General features: G+C 43.4%; 1 protein-coding gene and 1 long non-coding RNA gene across 3 annotated transcripts in view; one reads left to right on the top strand and one right to left on the bottom strand.

Annotated features, from left to right (window-relative positions):
• The window catches only part of RELL1 (RELT like 1), a 78,134-nt gene extending 72,087 nt beyond the window's left edge, over positions 1 to 6,047 (bottom strand). For both annotated transcript variants that reach the window (XM_081526634.1, XM_081526563.1), the window contains exon 1: positions 5,800 to 6,047. Coding sequence is in view for 1 of the 2 variants with exons in the window: in XM_081526563.1 (XP_081382689.1) it covers positions 5,800 to 5,887 (88 nt within the window). In the remaining variant the exon portion in view is untranslated. The remainder of the gene's footprint in view (positions 1 to 5,799) is intronic.
• Positions 6,048 to 6,169: 122 nt separating this feature from the next.
• Positions 6,170 to 18,272, top strand: LOC145520408 (uncharacterized). The gene is made up of 3 exons (XR_014064460.1): positions 6,170 to 7,637; positions 8,724 to 8,793; positions 17,046 to 18,272. It is a non-coding gene; the product is annotated as an uncharacterized LOC145520408 (long non-coding RNA).
• Positions 18,273 to 20,339: the final 2,067 nt, after the last annotated feature.

Below are 20,339 nucleotides of genomic sequence, written 5' to 3'. Positions count from 1 at the left end.
TGGGATGGAGGAGGGAGTTGGGAAGAGCTGGCACCTGTTTGAGATGAAAAAGACAAGAAGGCAGGAAGCTTGGGGCACTAAATAGTAGGGTAGAAAAACCCTGAGTTCAAGAAGTTTGGCAAAAGGATCTTCAGGGTGAGATGACTGGGCACAGGAACTCAGTTTGCCTGGGGTATCCAGCACCCTCTATCATTCCTCCCTCCCTCCTCAGAAAGGCCCCTGGGTGGATTCTGTTTTTCTTCCCCTTTACAAAGAAAGCTGTGTCAGTAGCAGAGGAACGCAGAGTTTCCATTATAATGTGCATCCTATTATGTCCCATTCCTAAACCCACCTAAAATACTCGAATCCTCAGCTTTACCCAAGTATCTTTACTTTATTAGATACCATGCTAAAATATCCAAGCAGTGCTTCTTTTTACAAAGTGCCACTCATCGGAGGAGTTCTTTTTCTCCATAAGGTATTTTACTATTTTGAGCAGTTTTACATTTGACTGTCCACAAACAAGAAATAGATGAGCTGTGGAAGAGGAAATGCAGGACCATAATCCCTTATATGAAAATCTGGAGGTCAGATGTGCTTGGGAATTCAGGCTGTAATCCTCAAAAGGTAACACATGCATTTAGCACACATTTTGTAACACTTAGAAATCAAATTCACCAATATTACTGCAGCCAAAACTTAGCAACATTCAAACTAAGTGAGGTAAATAGACACTGTAGAATCCCACACTGGTTCAGGTTAGGTATTACCCACCAAGAGCATATGCAAAAAACTTCAAAAATCTTTCTGTTTTCAGATTTCGGAATTGTCCATAAAGAATTACAGACATGTGCAATCATTTTAGATACTAGAAAAAAATAGTCAACCTACCCGTAATCAAAGACATACCAATTTAAACAACCAAGTTTCCAATTTTTGCCTTGTGTGTGTTAGTCAGTCAGTCGTGTCCAACTCTTTGTGATCCCACGGACTGTAGCCCCTGGCCCCTCCAGGCAAGAATACTGGAGTGGATTGCCATTCCCTTCTCCAGAGGATCTTCCCAACCCAGGGATAGAACCCTGGTCTCCCACACTGCAGGCAGATTCTTTACAGTTTGAGCTACTACAGGGAAGTCCTACAGGAATTTTTGCCTTATAAGTTAGCAAATATGCTTTGCAGAGAAAATGCCAACAATGTCAAAAGTGATCCTTTGAACAATGCTGTGAGAATGTAAAATGGGACACCCTTTAGTCACTAAGGTTGGTGTCCTCAGTGGCCTCAAACATAAATACCTTTGACTCCCAACAGTGCCTTTTCAGGAACCCATTTTCTCTGGAAGTCATTGATATCTAGACAAAGCTTTATGCATGGGTATTCACCTAAACAATGAGCTTTAAAATTCACTTGAAAATAATTAGCAAAAACTAAAATCTAAAATGGAAGCAAAGAAAGGTAAAATACAGAGAATCCATATAATGGAATATTATGCAGCCACTTTTTGAGTGTATAGAGAAATGGAGAAACCTTTAAGTATAACATTAGGTAAAAAACACAGGGTAAAAAAGTATATTTGCATTAAGATCTCCTCCAAGTAGAAAATACATATAGAAGACCAGGCTGACAGGGCTAAGTGCCTTGGGGTAATGAGATCAAAGGTGATTCTCTCCCCTCCTCTCCAAACTTTAAATCTTTTGAGGAATTCTCCAGAAATTTCAAAAGCACTGTGTTTTAGCTGAGGGGAAATAGGAAAAAAAAGGTTTGGCTACTCAACTCCCAGGCAGTGGCAGCAAACTCGTGAATCTGAGGTGTCATTCCAGACTTTCATACGTTTACAAGGAACCTATGATTGCAAACCATCACCACCTCCAGAATGAAAACATGCGTGGTCTACATTTATTAGACAATTTGACTGACATTGTAAGTCTAGTCTAAGGGGCACTGTGGGTAATAAATACAGGGGGAAAAAAGATACACAGGATAAAAGCTATATACCACTTTGCCATTTGCCAATACCTTTCAGAGACAATATCTCATTTGATCCTCACTAGCAGCCAGTTGGAGAAGGCAATGGCAACCCAGTCCAGTACTCTCGCCTGGAAAATCCCATGGATGGAGGAGCCTGGTGGGCTGCAGTCCATGGGGTCGCTAAGAGTCGAACACGATTCATTTTCACTTTTCACTTTCATGCTTTGGAGAAGGAACTGGCAACCCACTCCAGTGTTCTTGCCTGGAGAATCCCAGGGACAGGGGAGCCTGGTGGGCTGCCGTCTATGGGGTTGCACAGAGTCGGACATGACTGAAGTGACTTAGCTGCAGCAGCAGCCAGTAAGGCAGACAAAGATTGGGGTTGGCACATACCCATTTTACAGGCAAGAAAATAGAGGCAGAGAGAATCACATTTCAGAAAGTGCAGGCACACTTCAAGTCCAGGGTTATGACTTAGAGGTTGGTACTCTTTCCACTCTATCATGTCTTTACACTATTAACGACTCTATAAATATCTTTGGGGCTTCACAGGTGGTGCAGTGGTAAAGAATTTGCCTGCCAGTGCAGGAGACATAAGAGAATCAGGTTTGATCCCTAGGTTGGGAAGATCCCCTGGAGAAGGAAATGGCAACCCACTCCACTATTCTTGCCTGGAAAATTCAGTGGACAGAGGAGCCTGACAGGGTACAGGTTATGGAGTCACAGAAGAGTTGAACACAACCTAGCGTTTAGCAGCCCACCAAATCTTTAGAATTACTGAAGTAACTACCCTACAATTCTCAGAAACCACTCAGCATAACAGTTTTAACCAATAACAATTTCAATCATTTTTTATCAATTTTTAAATAACTTCTCTTCTGTCCCAATATGTAATTGAACTTCAACATCAGAGACAAACAATTCTTTAAAAAGTAGCAAGAAAACTTTTTCCTCCATCACCTGTGTCTTTGATGTCTCTTGTTCAAACTCAATTACTCAAACTCCCAAATAGCAATGGTTGTTTAATTTACTTTGGGGGGATAAGCGGGGAAGATGGGAAATGGCAGGCACATCTCGAATTTTTCATTTCCTCTTTCAATACAATTTGGGCTCGGAAGCCTAAGCCCCAAAGTGTTGCTTTCTCAAAACATTCTGCCCACTGACTACAAATAACATAGATACACAGCCAAGCAGCTACCTGGCCAAAGGACAACCCGGAATTTAATAAAGCTTATCGTGAGCATCTAAATGAGGAGTCAGGAGGCTGGATGGAAGCCCACAGAGCCCCAGGAGAGAGCACCTCTCATTCACCAGTCCCTGGTCCTTTTCAGTCCACTCCTTATTCAAAGGCTATGCCCATTGTCTGCAGAGAAACTAAGCCTTAAGTAACCAGAGAACTTAAAGACATAAATAAACCGAGTGTAGAAAACCATCCCTTCTGGTGCAGTGGTATACAGTTTCAAATGCTGCTACTAAGACAGAAGCTTAAAGAGGTTCTACTAGGCAGGAAGTCAAAGAGACATTGCCACTACCCACTGTGCACTTAACTGTCCTTATTTTCTCTGCTTCCCAAAGTCTGATAACCCCACACTTAACAATACTATGATGTCCTAAACTCCCTATCCTAGAACCCCAACAAGACACCGAAGTTGATTTCTGTTCTATTTCTCTCTGAGGAGCAGTGAGGTATAGGGGAAAGAGAATGAACTTTGGAATCAAGCAGGCTGGGTTATCAAAGATAAAGATACATGTAGACACACACACACACACACCCCTCCTAGTGGTTCTGCTTCTCTGATTGAATGCTGAATGACACACTAGTTATGGGTTCTTGGACTAATTATTTAACCTCTCTGGGCCTCAGATGCTGCACTGGAAATCAGAACTTCATAGAATTAAGAGAAATAACTATAAAAGTGAATATAAAGTGCCCAGCTCAAAGCTTGACACATAACAGATACTCAACATTTCTCCCAACTTTCTCCCTACTTCCCTAAACTAAGCCTACAAAAGTTAACACTGTCTTAGATTCCATGGGCACCAGATGTTAGCTGCTCAAGGCATCTTTTCTCCATGAAACAGGTCTCAAGTCACACTGGCACATCTGTACTCTGTACTGTTTCCTTTTAGATACCTCCTTCTTCTAAAGTGTTATAGTGGGTAATTAAGAGCTTTCATCATCACATTCCAGTTCGGAGTGCTGGTGCTGCTCAAAGATCCATCAGAATACATACTCACACTATGGAAGGATTTCTCCTGCTATGACTGATTACATGCATCATGTGCTGAATTTTTAACAACTTCCCTCTTCAAATTGTTAAGCTTTTCAATTTCTGGAGCAACTGATTCTAGCCCTGTAAGTACCATGTACAACCTGAGGTCCAATTTGAACCTGATGATGCCCCTATCGGGGCTTCCCTGGTGGCTCAGACGGTAAAGAATCCACCTGCAGCGCACGAGACCTGGGTTCGATCCCTGGGTCTGGGAAGATCCCCTGGAGAAGGGAATGGCTATCCACTTCAGTATTCTTGCCTGGAAAATTCCATGGACAGAGGAGCCTGGCGGGTTACAGGCCATGAGGTTCCAAAGAGTCAGATACAACTGAGCGACTAACATTTTCACTTTCATGCCCCTACCTGTCTCAGTAATGGTATGCAGGGTGAAACCCAAAATCTCTCATCCAATAATACATGTCACTAGTGGCCATTTCCTCAGGGTGGTTGGCTGAAGGAAGTATGGATCTGCTAATAAAGACTCAAGAGACATATCGTTCAGTTCCCTTCCTAACATATTCTGGTTTCTATGAAAGAGTGAAGACCAGGGAGCTAAGCCAGTTTAAAAGCTGCAAGCAAGCGGATTCTTCTCAGGAGAGAAGAGCAGTATATGTGTTTTTAGGGAGGAGATAGTCATGGTTGGAAGGCTTCCAGTTACTTGCTTATTATTTGGACCTGAAGAGGAGCTGCACAAGCTTGGAAGGGTTTGCTGACGTAAGATTCCAGGCTGTAGTAACCCCAATTGGCCAAGAAGGTATACATTTATTATTTTAACTACTGCTGTGAGGTGGCAATTAAGAGGGGACAAATGGTAAGGAATCCCTAGCGTCTATAGTCATAAAAACAAGAGTGTGAAAAAGGATTTCCATGAAAGTTACACCTCGTCTTAGATTTCAATTAAAAACTCCTGTTCCAAGTTCATCACTGGAGACAGTATTTTATCATCTCTGCTGATGGCTTCCTGCTCTGACCAGAGAAGGTTCCTCTTGTGGTGATAGGAATCAACTCAAAGAAGACAGAAAGGTAAGTTTACAAACTCGCCTTCCCTTTTTCCAAGACTGATGCTAAAATAGAACTTGGAAAGAAAGTAGAACTCCTCAAGGCTTTAAGATTTAAATTAAAAAAAAAAAAAAAAGAGGGGGGAGGAAGCCGGCGACGACAGCGCACCCGGTCGCCGGTGTCACGATCTTCCGCTCGCGGGCCCTTTGAGGACAAGAGCAGGAAAGGGGTCCGCAGGGCTCCGGGTCGCTCCACCCAGGCGGAAGCGCAAGGAAGGCAAGAGCCGCTCGGGTCCCTACAAGCCAGACAGCTCAGAGGTGGGGGCGGGGAGGGGCCGTTTGCTGGTAACAGGTTCTCGTAGCAGCAGAGAAGAGAGAAGGCGGGAGCCAAGCGGGCGGGAAGGAAGGGCCAGGAACCATCGCCACGCGCCGCGCCCGACCCGGGCCACCCACCCCGGACAGCCAGATGCTCAGCGCCAGGATTCCGCGGCTGTGTCAAGACCAGGGGAGCTGGGGGCTCAGCGGGGCGGCAGTCCGGATCCCTCGCGCTCTCCTGCGAGCCCCAGCCGCGACAGGGCACTCACCCGAGGCGACTAGCGGCGAACTCACGGCGCCTCCCACGAAGACAGCAGCGGCGAGCACGGCGGACCCCGGGAGTCCCCGCGGAGCCATCGCTCAGTCCCTTCGCCCTCCTCCCCCGGGGCGCCACGTCCCGGGCTTCGGCAGTGAGTGCAGCTCTGGGGCCCGCGGGCAGACAGGGTTAGTCTTAGCAGGGTTCAGCCCCCGCGCTGCGCACCCCGCCCAGCCAGGGTCCCTCCCTCAGGCTCCACCCACCTCAGCCCAGCCCCGCCTCTCCCAGCCTAGCCCCAGGCTCCGCCTGCACCAGCAGGAGGCACATCCAGTGACCCCGCCCTCGGACCCGCCCACCTCGGCCTGGTCCAGCCTCTCCCCTTCGCCTTCGCTTCCTCTTCAAGTAGGTCCGCAGCTCCCGCTGCCGGGATTAGTCCATGGCCCCGCCCACAGAGCCAGCCCCACCCTCCTGTCCGCGCTCTCGCTCTCCCTTTCCCAGAACCGCTGGACAGCAGCTGCCCAGTTAGCGCGGGAGCCCGGGGTCGGGGCAGGGTCGCCGGGGCTTGTCCTCCCGGACGCCTGGACTAGGCGGGCGTGGGAAGAGAAAAAGACGCAACAGGTCTGGAAGCTCTGGATGGGCGGACATGGACAGCGCTGGAATGGGCAGGATCTCTTTTCTCTGCTGGCATCTCTACTCAGGTGGCATTCCCCTCGGTGACTGGTCTGGAGAGGGGTTCTGCACGGGGTGTCAAGTTCCAGTGTTTGAAAATGCTGCTGCTGCTGCTGCGTCGCTTCAGTCGTGTCCGACTCTGTGCGACCCCATAGACGGCAGCCCACCAGGCTCCCCCGTCCCTGGGATTCTCCAGGCAAGAATACTGGAGTGGGGTGCCATTGCCTTCTCCGTTTGAAAATGAGGAAAGTCAAATCATTTAAATTTCTTCCTATCTCCACTTCCATTTAAGCTGCTCCTATTGGGGAGAAAAACCTCTCCGCATCTCGAGAAACAATTTACCTTTGTTTTTAAATCGTGTGCCCACGTTGCACCTTGCAAATACTTCTACGAAGTAACTCTTCAAGTCCTTAGTCACTTATTATCTCCTTGTATCGTCACGCCAGCTCTGTGAAGTAAGTAGTATCCTTATTTCACAGGCTAGGGAGTAAACCGATGATGATCAGGCCACCGTGATAAATTGAGATTAGCTTGTCTTCATTGTGTTTGCTCATTGCTGTGCCCTCCCCGCCTGGCTCAAGGACTGCAAGCGCACTACGCACTACGGAAGAGGTCAGAAGTGGTTTTTGAAGTTGAATTATCATCACAAGGAGCAGTTGACCTCAGAGTCTTTCTCTGAGTAGTTTCCTCTTTGCATTCATCCTCATGGACTGCAACCCACCAGGTTCTTCTGTCCATGGAATTATCCAGGCAAGAATACTGGAGTGGGTTGCCATTTCCCCATCCGGGGGATCCTCCCAACCCAGGGATCAACCTGTTGTCTCCTGCGCTCCCACATGGGCAGGCAGATTCTTTACCACTGGACTACCTGGGAAGCCAGTTCCCTATTTACTGCCCTTTAGAGACTCCTTCTGAAACAAAGTGGTCAGGTCTTGAACAAATGTTCAAGAACACAAACAAGAGGACAAGGTGGGCACTGGAGGTTTTCACAGAACAGACGCTTGTTTGGCCTGTCAGTCTTGGATTTTCAAAGGAGGACTCTTTAGTCTCTTCACTGAGTCTTCTACACAGTCTACTAGACTCTCACAAACATTTACAGTGAGGTGGGAATTCCCAGTGAAAGCAGCTTAGGCCACTACGGATGGCTGAAGCTGAGGGATGGCCCTTTGAAGACAAAGGAGGGTATGTATGTCCTTTACACTATCGTCCACACATCCTGCAATCTGGCAGGTAAAGCAGTTTATTCCAACTCAAATACAGAGTAGCTGCAGGAGAAAGAGGCCTATATGGGTTTCTAATTTAGAAAAAGAAGGAGTCCTGGGCCTAGAAATTAAACTATAAGTTGTAAGTTGTAGCCAGAACCAGTTACATAATTTGCAGAGTCTTGTGTAAAATGAAAACTTTTTTTCAGAATTAAGAATTTCAAGATAGCCATAGTCTGGTATGGAGCCTTCTAAGCTTGAGGCCCTGTGTACGTCACATACCCATAAAGCCAGTTATAGTTTGGGAACTTAAAATGTAGTCAAAAGATTGGACCAAGGTATCTCCAAAATGACAAATATTTTAGAAAAGAATAGTGTTTCACTCTTTTCTTACAGATTGAACTTACTATTAAAAAGACAGGACCATTTTTAACAACATATTTGAATTGGATGTCAGCTTGTGGCTCTCCAGAAATAAAAGTACAATCTAGTAGTTAAAAGTTAGAGGAGACCTCAGTAATCATCTGCCAAGCCACTTATTTTACAGATGAGAGATAGTTAAGTGTCTTGCCTGCTATCTCATTGCTAGTGTGAGCCAGAATTGGAACCTAAGGCTCTAAAATTTTCCTTCTCAGACTTTTCCATAACACTTAGCTGCTTGACTAAGTGTTTTACTATAGATATTTTACTATCACGGAACCTCATGTACATGCATTTGCACGTCTTATTAATGGAGACAGGGAGAGAGGGAAGATGGGAGGAAGGAAAGAAATGAAGCTTCACTAATTTCCCAGGTACCTAACCATACAAATGTGTTCACCCAATTTAAAAAGCCCCACATGTGCATTATCTAAAAGTCATTACCTGCTGTTTTATTTTAAATGTGAAGACATCAATGTGATCAAAGTTCTCATTCATATTAGGAAGGGTTTGCCATATTTCTTTTGAGGAAATAAAATTTAACATCCCAACACTAAATAATTTTCCCTTTTTTTTCCAGAAATAAAAGTAAACAATCATAGGTAGAGGTAGTTGTAATATTAGCTCTCCTTTACTCATCTCTTAGATTCAGCTCTATTCTGGGGCAAGCACTTTTCCTGTGTTCCATCATCAAATCTTCACAATTTTATATTTGGGTAAGTATTATTACTGATTTTCACTTCAGAGCTTAGGAGACTAGGATTTGCAGGATGGAGGCATTCACCCAAGTCACACAGCTGCCTGGACTCAAACTCAGGATCAACTCACTCCAGGCCTACACTTGAACTTCTGCTTATACTGTTCTGCCTCTGAAATGCAGGGTAGCAGCCAATTAGCTTACCTTTTCCAATACAAAGTCTTCTTCTGTCATTTTTTACTTAACCTGGCCTCTTTGAATTCTGTGTCAATAATAGCTTAAATACATTTTTTTTCATGGAAAATTAAGTTATTTATGGGAATGTGTTATAACTAGAGCTTCTAGGAACCAAATTTACAAACTTATACAATTTTCCATCCTTTCTGGTTTTTGTTGAATTTTGTGAGCTTTTTTTCCAGTTTCTCTACACGAATTCAGTTAATCATTCCCCTGAATAGAAACCTTTCCTGTTTTCCTCTGGGCTAGAAGGTGGCAATTTTCATCACCATCATTTAAATGCATAAGACTCAGTTGGCTGGTATTTACTTTAATTAATGTTGAAATTACTTCCGCAGAAGGTCTCTGTAGAATTTCTTCTTTCTGTGATTTAGATGTAGTCATCTTTCATTTTGAGAGATTATATCCAGGAGAGAAGCCTACAGTTCTTTGAAAAATATGTTTGCAGGGGTATCAAATGGTATTTTATAAAATCTAAGGTTATTGTGATTTGACAACAAGATGTGTACTGTGTTCCTTGTATTGGGCTGAGGGGAGAAGGTTGGAGGGGAGAGTATTGCAGGTATAATAATGGATCCTAACCTGGCTTATAGAAGCTTTTAAAATGTACCTGGGAGAAAGAAAACAATTGCACTGTGAGATGGAAATGGTCAAAGACACAGGGATCAGGATACAGCCGTGCCAGAGACTCACTCTGTGACTTTCAGCATCTCTTTGGTCAGTCTTCTTACCCAGACAATTCAGGCAGGAGATAGGATGATTTCTAAAAGTTCCCATCCAACTCTAAGATTCTACACCATAATGAGTAATCAAATGATAGTGTGTATGGTGCCACAGTTGGGCTAAACTGTAGGGTTTCTCAACATTATCAATATTTGTAGACTGGATAATTCTTTGTTTGGAGGCTGTTCTGCACATTGTGGAACATTCAGCAGCCTCTTTGCATGTGTTCATGCCAAGTCACTTCAGTTGTGCCAAGCTCTTTGTGACCCTATGGTCTGCAGTCCATCAGGCTCCTCTGCCCAAGGAATTCTCCAGACAAGAGTACTGGAGTGGGTTGCCATGCCCTCCTCCAGGGGATCATCTGGATCCAGGGATCGAACCAGTGTCCCTTTACATCTCTTGCATTGGCAGGCAGGTTCTTTACCACTAGTCCCACCTGGGAAGCCCAGCAGCCTCTTTGGCCTCTACTAATTATTTCCCTTCGCTGGTCGAGACAACCAAAAATATCTCCAGATGTTACCAAGTGTCATCTGGCAGCAAAATTGCCCCTGATTGAGAACCTCTGGACTATGTTGTTGTTCAGTCACCAAGTCGTGTCTGACTCTGCAACTGCATGAACTGCAGCACACCAGGCTTCCCTGGCCTTCATTATCTCCTGGAGTTTGCTCAAACTCATGTCCATTGAGTCAGTGATGCCATCCAACCATCTTATCTTCTGTCCTGCCCTTCTGCTCCTGCCCTCAATCTTCCCCAGCTTCAGGGTCCACATCAGGTGGCCAAAGTATATTGGAGCTTCAGCTTCAGCATCAGTCCTTCCATTGAATATTCAGGGTTGATTTCCTTTAGGACTGACTGGTTTGATCTCCTTGCTGTCCAAGGGACTCTCAAGAGTCTTCTCCAGCACCACAGTTCAAAAGCATCCATTCTTCAGCACTCAGCCTTCTTTATGGTTCAACTTTCACATCCGTACATAACTACTGGAAAAACCATAGCTTTGACTATATGGACCTTTGTCAGCAAAGCTAGGTTTGTCATAGCTTTTCTTCCAGGGACCACGTGTCTTTTAATTTCATGTCTGCAGTCACCATCCTCAGTGATTTTGGAGCCCAAAAAAATAAAATCTTCACTGTTTCGATTTTTTCCCCATCTATTTGCCATGAAGTGATGGGACCAGATGCCATGATTTTTGTTTTTTTAATGTTGAGTTTTAAGCCAGCTTTTTCACTCTCATCTTTCACCCTCATCAAGAGGCTCTTTAGTTCCTCTTCACTTTCTACTATTAGAGTGGTATCATCTACATATCTGAGGCTGCTGATATTTCTCCTGGTGATATTGATTCCAACTTCTGATTCATCCAGCCCAGAATGATGTACTCTGCATAAATTTAAATAAGCAGAGTGACAATATACAGCCTTAACATACTCCTTTCCCAATTTTGAACCAGCCCATTGTTCCATGCCCAGTTCTAACTGTTGCTTCCTGCCCGGCATACAGATTTCTCAGGAGGCAGGTAAGTTGGTCTGGCATTCCCATCTCTTTAAGAATTTTCCACAGTTTGTTGTGATCCACACAGTCAAAGGCTTTAGCATAGTCAATGAAGCAGAAGTAGATGGTGGGTTTTTTTTTGGAATTCCCTTGCTTTTTGTATGATCCAACTGATATTGGCTATTTGATCTTGGTTCCTCTGCTTTTTCTAAATCCAGCTTGTACATCTGGAAGTTCTCGGTTCATGTACTGTTGAAGCCTAACTTGAAGATTTTTGAACATTACTTTGCTAGCATGTGAAATGAGTGCAGCTGTACTGTAGTTTGAACATTCTTTGATGTGCATTACCAAGTGTCACTTGGGGGCAAAATTGCCCCTGGTTGAGAACCTCTGGGCTATAGAAATTCCAAAACCAAAAGGATTGCAATCAGAGACTCTGAGCAACTCTTCATGAAGAAGGTGCAATTTGGGCTAAATTGAGGGAAGTCCAGGGATTAGTGGGGAAAGTGTGTGAGGACATGCACAGGGACAGGATTAGCATGGTGTAGGCTGCACAATGGAGAGTATGCAGGAGGAGAAAAGGGAGGGGAGAATGGATCAGCAGTGGCTGTGGGTCAGAGGTGAGCACAGTGGTCAATAAAAGGAGAACTGAGAACTATAGAGGCCAGAAGTTGTCATAAATTAGACCAAAATAGATTGTTTTAGGGATGCTGAGATGAATTTCAGTTGTTCAATTAAATATATTTTTTTATCATAAATCAGGAACCTACAAATATAGAGAAGTCCCAGTTTTTCCAACATTTTCAATAGACATCAGAGGCATCTGATTGCTGGACTAGCAATGATGGCCATAATCTGCCTCATTCCTGATCACCAAGTCAGATTTTGTTTAATGGACACAGTCTCCTTGAAAATTTCACACAAATGACTCAGACCATTTGCTCTTAGAGCCTCAAAACCAGGGAGATATACAATAATGTGGTTCTTCTCTATAAAGAACAAGGTAGAAATGTAGTGATGAATCACATGGCTCCAGCTCAGTGAAACCCACAAATGCACATTTCAGAGGACAAACTCTACAAAGTATAAGGTGTCTGTCTTAGGCAAGCTTACTTTTGATTGTAATACACAGAAACATCAACACTAGCTGAATAAACAGTAAATTTATTATAAAGGTAAAATATTCATAGATGTAAAAAGGGCCAGGTCTCAAGCCTTCAAGCAGAGACAGAGAGACAGAAACAGAGACAGAGAGGAAGTATATAGTTTCTAAGAGGCGGAGATGAGAACAATGTGGTAGCCCATTGAGAGAGAGATTTAGAGGGAACCCACATTTAAGTCCACCCTATATTTCTTATCTACTGTTCCCAGTTCTGATTTGCTTGAAGTCATGCTGAGCACAGCCTGGGTGCCAAGGAATCATGTGGTTCATCACTACACTTCATGCTGTGCATGCACGTGGAAGAGTACACTTGCGCACTCTCGCTGATGCTCACACTCACACACATACATACACACATGCATGACTATGTCCTATGTCAATCATTTGCTGAACATCCCTTGAAGTTTCTTCTCTCATTGGAGAAGGCTGATTTGTGCCAACAAGACTCCAACCCTACTTCTTTTTCCCTGGGGATGTACAGAATGTACAAGCTGCTGACACTGCAGGGACCCAAGTTCTAGGGGTGAGGGGCACAGGTTGTCAGAATTTGGGCACCTACATCAATGCAGTCAGGCTTCCCTGGTGGTTAGTGGGTGAAGAATCTGCCTGCAATGCAGGAGACCCCAGGAGGGTGTGATCCCTGGATCAGGAAGATCCTCTGGAGGAGGGCATGGCAACCCATTTCAGTGTTCTTGCATGGAGAATCCCATGGACAGAGGAGCCTGGTGGGATACAGCCCATGGGGTCGCAAATAGTCGGACATGACCGAGCAACTAAACACCTACATAAGTATGTGTAGCCAGGAATGCTTCCTGCTGGGACTCTGGAAATCACATTTCCCCTCCCCCAGGGCAGAGTTGTCCAGATTGTATAATAATATCAGAATAAACTAATTAGATGGAGCTCTTTTTGCCAATTCTCAGAGATTCTGGGAGTAGTAAAGTTTCCTGAAGGGAACAAGAGAGCTGCCCACCATATGCACTGCTGTGCATCTCTGAGGGTACAGCTGCAACCCATGAATTTTTCCTGGACCATTCTGCTCGATTGAGTGATGCTCAGTAACTGCCTAATGACCCAGGGATAGGAATGAAGAAAGCAGTTTAGGAGATGGATTCCAGTTTAGGAAAAGCCTGACATCTTAGAGGTTTTTCAAGGAATTTGGCAGTTTTGAGGGATAAGAGTTTGAGGTGATAAGATTCAGTGTAGGCTGGGTAGGACACAAAAGGACTGATGCATGGAGAGAACTTGAAGGGTCTGGTGGTGCCTAAGGTGCTCCACCTGGGCAGTGGGATGGAGGGGATGAGAGAGCTACAGGAGGGGAGGACCCTTTCTCAAACATAGTCCAAGACTCTGAGAATCCCATCTGGGCCATTCTCTGGCCGAGACCCAGGTCAGTAACAAAGATTCTCCCCTCTTCCTTTTGGCCAAAAAGTTAGTCTGCATGGCCAGTTCTTAGCAACTGTTGCCACCAACTCTGTCCCTCTGTGGGGATGACCTTCTTACCCCATCCTGGGTTCAGTGTGGACCACCACAGGCCAAGCAGCCTCCATGATGCTCAGGAAGACAGCCTGTGAGCTTTTTTACATCAAGAGCTTTTCTGAAATGACTGCACAGAACCAGAAAAAAGATAAAAAATTAAAAAAAGAGGAACATTAGGAGATCATGTGGTTTCTTTACCATCTGAACCACCAGGGAAGTCCATGAATACTGGAGTGGGTAGCCTTTCCCTTCTCTAGGGTACCTTTCAGACCCAGGAAGCGAACTGGGATCTCCTGCATTGCAGGTATATTTTTTACCAGCTGAGCTATCAGGGAAGCCTCACAAAGATTACAGAATCTTATAAAAGAGGGCTTGCATACCAGATTGTAACTATATGATTTACATGAATTAACTTCATGATTATTTCTAACTAGACAAAATAACATTTCTACTAACAGAATTAAAATGCAAACTTCATATGTAGTTTAACATTTTCTAAATACTGAATTAAAAAAGAACAGGTAAGATTAATTTCAGTAATATATATCATTTAACCTAATGGATCCAAAATATTATCATTTTAGCATGTAATCAAAAACTTTAAATGACTAATGAGATGTTCATCATTCTTTTCACTGAACTATGACTTCAGAATCTGGCTACTATTTTTCCATTTAAAACACATCTCAGGGACTTCTCTGATGGTACAGAGGATAAGAATCCGCCTGCCAATGCAGGGGACACAGGTTTGATCCCTGATCACAGAAGACTCTACATGCTGCAGAGCAACAAAACCCACGCTACAGTCACTGAGCCCATGTGCTGCAGCTACTGAAGCCTGTGCACCTAGAGCCTGTGTTTCACAAGAGAAGCCATCGCAATGAGAGGCCCAAGCACCACAACTAGAGAGTAACCCCCACTCGCCACAACTAGAGACAGCCCTCGCACAACAACAAAGACCCGGTGCAACCAAAAATAACTTAAAAATTAATTAACTAATTTAAAAAATAAAGCACATCTCAGTTCAAGTGCTTCGCAGCCACATGAGACCATTAGCACCATGTAAGTCCAGGCTAGAAACACTTAAGTCCTTTCTGAGTTGTTTAGACGCTAAGTCATGTCTGACTCTTTGCGACCTCGTGGACTGTAACCCACCAGGCTCCTCTGTCCATGCAATTCTCTAGGCAAGAATACTGGAATGGGTTGCCATTTCCTCCTCCAGGAAGTCTTTTCTGAAGCACTGACTGAAAGGCTGCTGGACTTCTCCCGTGTTTTAGTCCTCAGGGTCATGCTTATCAAGATTCCTCCATTCTTAAGAGCAGATGCACTTCAGTGTGTGAACCTTTGACAGCTCATTTTGCAGCAGGGTTAAAGGTTGCAGCAATTCCTTTTCCATTGGTGAAGGGCCGCAACATGCCTTCCTAGCAAGAGAGTCCAGAATGCCAGGGAGAACAGCCTGCTTGGTCATGCACGCTGGTTCAACTGTTTATTTTGATCACAATCCCATGCATGGTCTTGTATATCTTTGTGCTGAAGGCAGACGGAGCTATTATGGCCCCTGCATGAATAATCTATTGTTTTCACATATGTTTCGCCATTACTCTCTCAGCCATAAATACCTTCATTGCTAACATGCTGTTCAAAATCACCATCATCAGGAGAGGGCCATTTTATATCCTCTGTTCACATGATCTGAGCAGTATTTTTGCATGACTTTAGGGAATAAACAAGAAAGGGGGGACATTTAAAAATAGAATAAGCTTAATGGCTTTTTCAGTTATTTCTTTAACCACGTTAGTATACTATGGGGTGATATGCACTAACTTTTTGTAGAAAGGGGGGCCTATTTTGTAACCGAAAGAAAGTGGAAAATGTTTCTGTCACATTTTTACTTTCTTTCAAGCTTTCAAATGACTCAAAAGAAATATGGAATAATAAAATAAAAATTTGAAGGCTCCAAACAAATATCCTCCATTCTTGTTGTACATCTATAACTTATGTAATATTGTACATCAACTACACACTTCAGTAAAAAAAATTTTTTAATTAATTTTTAAAAAAGACTGCTCCTTCCTTCCTTCTGGCCTCCATTCTCTGCTTCCAATAGTGCTCCCATGTCCACTCTGTCTGCAGATACAGTGAAGAAGCACCAGTGCAAACTAATGATGTTTCAGGTATGATATGAACTAAATAGAGCTTCACAGTTCTGACTGGCGCCCAGCCTCACCTATGACTCTTTTACCAGAAACGAACTTGGATGAAAGGGAGTCTGAAGCCAGTTGACATCTCTGCCCCTCCCATTACCCCACCCTCCACTCCACTCACCACCATCAGACTTAACAAGGAAATTTCATTGCTGAGATTCTAACTCTTGAATAATTTCAGGATTAATAAAGATGTAACTTTATTGAATCTCAGTGCTGAGATTCAGCGCTATGATTCTTCTCTTCTGTGAGGACACACTGAGATGGAGGAACTTGGTGGCCGGTTCCATCTACAGCAAAGCAATCACACAAGTTATTTTGTTTGTTTTTCTTGCTGAAGAAGCAGGACAGTTCTGTTTGGCTTTGGAAAGGCACAGCTAAGTCCAGAACTGCTTCTCCCTAAAAGGCATGATTCTAAGGGTTCCATCCTCCTTTTATGTTCCTGGTGGTTCCAAGTCCTGCAATGGCCTCTGAACAGCTTGTCTCCAGCGTGTTCTGGTCCACTCGATCCCCAATCACTGCCCCGGTGCTCCTTCTGAAACCCCACTGATAGCAGACTTCCCTCTGTTCAACTCCCTTCTAGGGTCCAGCCCTTCGTTACCTACAGGGTCACATTTATACAGGATCACGTTCATATAGGGTTACGTTCAACTCTTTAACCTGCTGTAACCTCAGTGTCTCCCCTCGTATCCAGGCAGGTGGGATCCAGCTTCTCCCTCTCAGTCAAGGGCCACTTACCTCTAACATATTTGGCTTGAAGAAGGGTGGCCTTGTGCCTGTCCTAACTCAGTCCGCGTTGCCAGCTTCTTATTCATGGTCCCCTGGCTCCTAACAGCTGTCTCTGCAAGTCTGGGATGGCTGCTCTGGCCACTAGGAAAGGCTTCCACGCTCTCGGTTGGCCCCCTCCAAACATGTATGCTGCCCATTCTTGCCCCTGCCCCCACCCTCAACATACTAACACAGAAGTGTTTTGTGTTACAGGCTTTTCCTGAAGGTTTGGCCGGTATTATCTGTGGGCCCAGCGCAGATGGAACAGGAAATGAGGTGGTTCTCAGGATCCCCTCAGCCATCATGGCCATGGAAAATTCCTCCCTGGAAGTCCATCCACACTACCTGGGTCCCCATTCACCTCTTTGCTTTTAGAGTTCGAGCAAAGAGTCCTATCTCTCCTCTCCTAGACTTCCAGGGCTTTCAACACACTCCACTGCCAGCTCTCCTCCCCCAGAAAACACTAAAAATTCTCATTACTTTATTATCATGCAGAGGACCAGGTGATCCTATTTCATATTGCAGGGTTTCTAACCTGGAATCCCTGGGCTCCTAAGGAAACTGTAAATAGACTTCAGGAGGGGTTGTGGATTTGCGTGGGGAGAAAGTTATATGTTTATTGTTTTCAACAATCTTGAAGTAAAATTTTGCATTTACTTCAATGACAAATGTAGCAACAAACCACAGAGCCTGAGACACTGGCACCAATAGAACCACAGATATTTCATATTATCTTATGTTTGAGCAGATATCTCAAATACTGCTTATACCCATTATTATTTGGAAATCACTTTGAATTATAAATTACTTGTTAAAAGCAAAAAAGCTGGCTTAATGTGTGAAGTGGCATACATATTGGTATCTCAATTTTTTATTTTTATTTTTAGTTAATTTATTTTTTAAGTTTTTTAAAGGCTTTTTGGCCATGCCGTGTAGCATGAGGGATCTTAGTTCCCCAACCAAGGACTGACCCTGAGGGAAGAGAGTCTAGGCTAGTATGATAGGAAGAATAACGGCCTGCCAAAGATGTCCATGCTCTAATCCTTGGAACCTATGAATATGTTAGATTCATGGTGAAGAGGAATTAAAGTTGCAAATGAAATTAAGGTAGCTAATCAACTGACTTCAAAATAGGGAGATTATCCTGGATTACCTGGGTAGGCTCCATATAGTCAGAAAAGATTTTAACATGGAAAAGGGAGCCTAAACAATAAAATAAGGGTATGTGACTATGGAAGAAAAACACAGAGAGATGCAATGTTGCTGGCACTGAAGAGAGAAGGAAGCCATGAGCCACAGAATGTGAGAAGCCTCTATAAGCTAGAAATAGCACAGAATCAGATGCTCTCCTGGAGCCTCCGAAAGGAAAAAAAGCCCAGAGACCTATTTCCATTGTCTACCCTACAAAACTTTAAGGTAATAAATTTGTGTTGTATAAGTTGCCATATTTGTTGTGATTTGTTACATCAACAGTGGGAAACTAGTATAGCTGGGTTACTCAGCTTCCATACAATGGCTCTTGGAGGGTTAGTGGAGAGAAGTGAGACTGTAAATCTCTTGAGTCCAGCCTCATGGGTTTTACTTTGGAAATAATGACTGGGTGTATAAGCATGAATTAAGAGCTACAACCTTTGAACAACACCAATATGACGCTGAAGGTCTAGCAAGGGATCATTGAGTCCTGGGAAAGCATTTACAACATTCAGAGCATCCACTCACTCTCAATACTCGTGCAAGGACCAAAATAATGATACAGGTGCACTGATCAAACCATCCTTTCCCCATTTTCTCTCTCTCCTGGGGAAATCAAAGTAGGACAGTCTCCATACTGTGTCATTCAATTATTAGAAATATGACATAAGGCTGCAAACGCTGAAGTTGGTTATATCTGTCATTGCAGTCTGGCATTGAATAGAGTGCCACATAAGTGTTTACATTTAACACTCAGTAAATGTGTTGATATGTGATATGAATGAATTCAGAAGTTCTATGATAAGCCATGGCAATTTAAATGACCATATAAGCCAAGATCATTATGCCAAGTTCCAGGGAAATAAAGAATGAATGATGAATGATGCTTTTTTGTCTAATGAACCTCATCATAATTTTTGAGTTGGAATCCTAATTAAAAGATCAGTTCCAATATTTGTAACACCTTCATTTTCCTGACTAAAGTTTTACATTTAAAGTTAACATTTGGAAACTTAGTGCAATTTTTTTTTTATTCCCTCTTTTGGAGTTAAGGACTGCCAGTAGTGAGAAGCAGTCTGGTCATAGGCATGAAGGAGCAAAATAGTAGATTGAAATTTCACCAGGAAAAAGCTTTTCCTACATCCTTCTTAAGAAGTTGGCAATCAAATGTGGGGAGGAGGGGGGAATATTGGAATGTTGTTTTAGATGCAAAATCAAAATAAAGTTCCTCTTTGCAAGGGGTTGGTTCCAGCCCCTAACCTCCACCTGTGGTTAACAAAATCCAAGGATGCTCAAGTTCCTTATATAAATGGTGCAGTATTTACATATAACCTACATACATCCTCCCTTATATCAATGCTTTAAATCATCTCTTGATTACCTAAAATACCTAATACAACGTAAATGCTTTGCAAATAGTTGTGAGTGTGACAAATTTAAGTTTTACTTTTTGGAACTCTCTGGAATGTTTACTAATATTTTTTGACTGCAGGTTGGTTGAATTCACGGATACAGAATATGTAGATACAGAGGGCTGACTATACTCTGAAATCCAGCAAACATCTCCACAGGGGGATTAATGTAAACATTTTAATTTATTTGATCATCAAATAACCAAAGGTGGCTAGGCAAGGTCTCAGTTGATGGAAGGGTCCTTTACCTAGTCTACCAAGCACTCTAAGTAGCCTAACATGGATGGATCACGGCATCCACCATGGATTTGGACAACATTGCAAAATGGATGGACTTTCCTTTTAGTGCCTTCACACATTGTATAATTCACTCTCTTCCAATTTTTCCCCTACTCAATAGGTGCCCCCAAGCCTACAATTATGCCTTGCCCATTCTTCAGCTCAAAAGCCAATATACTGGCCTCTGCCAGATAACATATAAGTCACTGACAATCAGTCTTTTCAATAAGTATTTTTAGTCTTCACTGGGAATATAGTTGTTATTTCAGCCTCTTGCTAATGTTCTCAATTGACTACTTTTTCACATCCACCAGATAACTACAAAATGCCCATGTATGTGATACAGTCATTGAAAAGAAAAGGTTGAGCAAAATTATATAAAGTTTGACATACTATAATAGCTAATATAACATGGCCATATAGTCAAAGCTATGATTTTTCCAGTAGTCGTGTATGGATGCGAGAGCTGGACCATAAAGAAAGCTGAGCATCAAAGAATTGATGCTTTTGAACTGTGGTGTTAGAGAAGACTCTTGAGAGCCCCTTGGACTGCAAGGAGATCAAACCAGTCAATCCTAAAGGAAATCAGTCCTGAATGAAGGACTAATGCTGAAGCTGAAACTCC

The sequence above is a fragment of the Giraffa tippelskirchi genome, chromosome 1 (assembly GCF_054371585.1).
Source record: "Giraffa tippelskirchi isolate mGirTip1 chromosome 1, T2T-mGirTip1v1.2.pri, whole genome shotgun sequence".
In the NCBI taxonomy this organism is placed as follows: domain Eukaryota; kingdom Metazoa; phylum Chordata; class Mammalia; order Artiodactyla; family Giraffidae; genus Giraffa; species Giraffa tippelskirchi.
The sequence above is the reverse complement of the archived record's forward strand: the minus strand, read 5'-3'. Positions and strand labels throughout refer to the sequence as shown.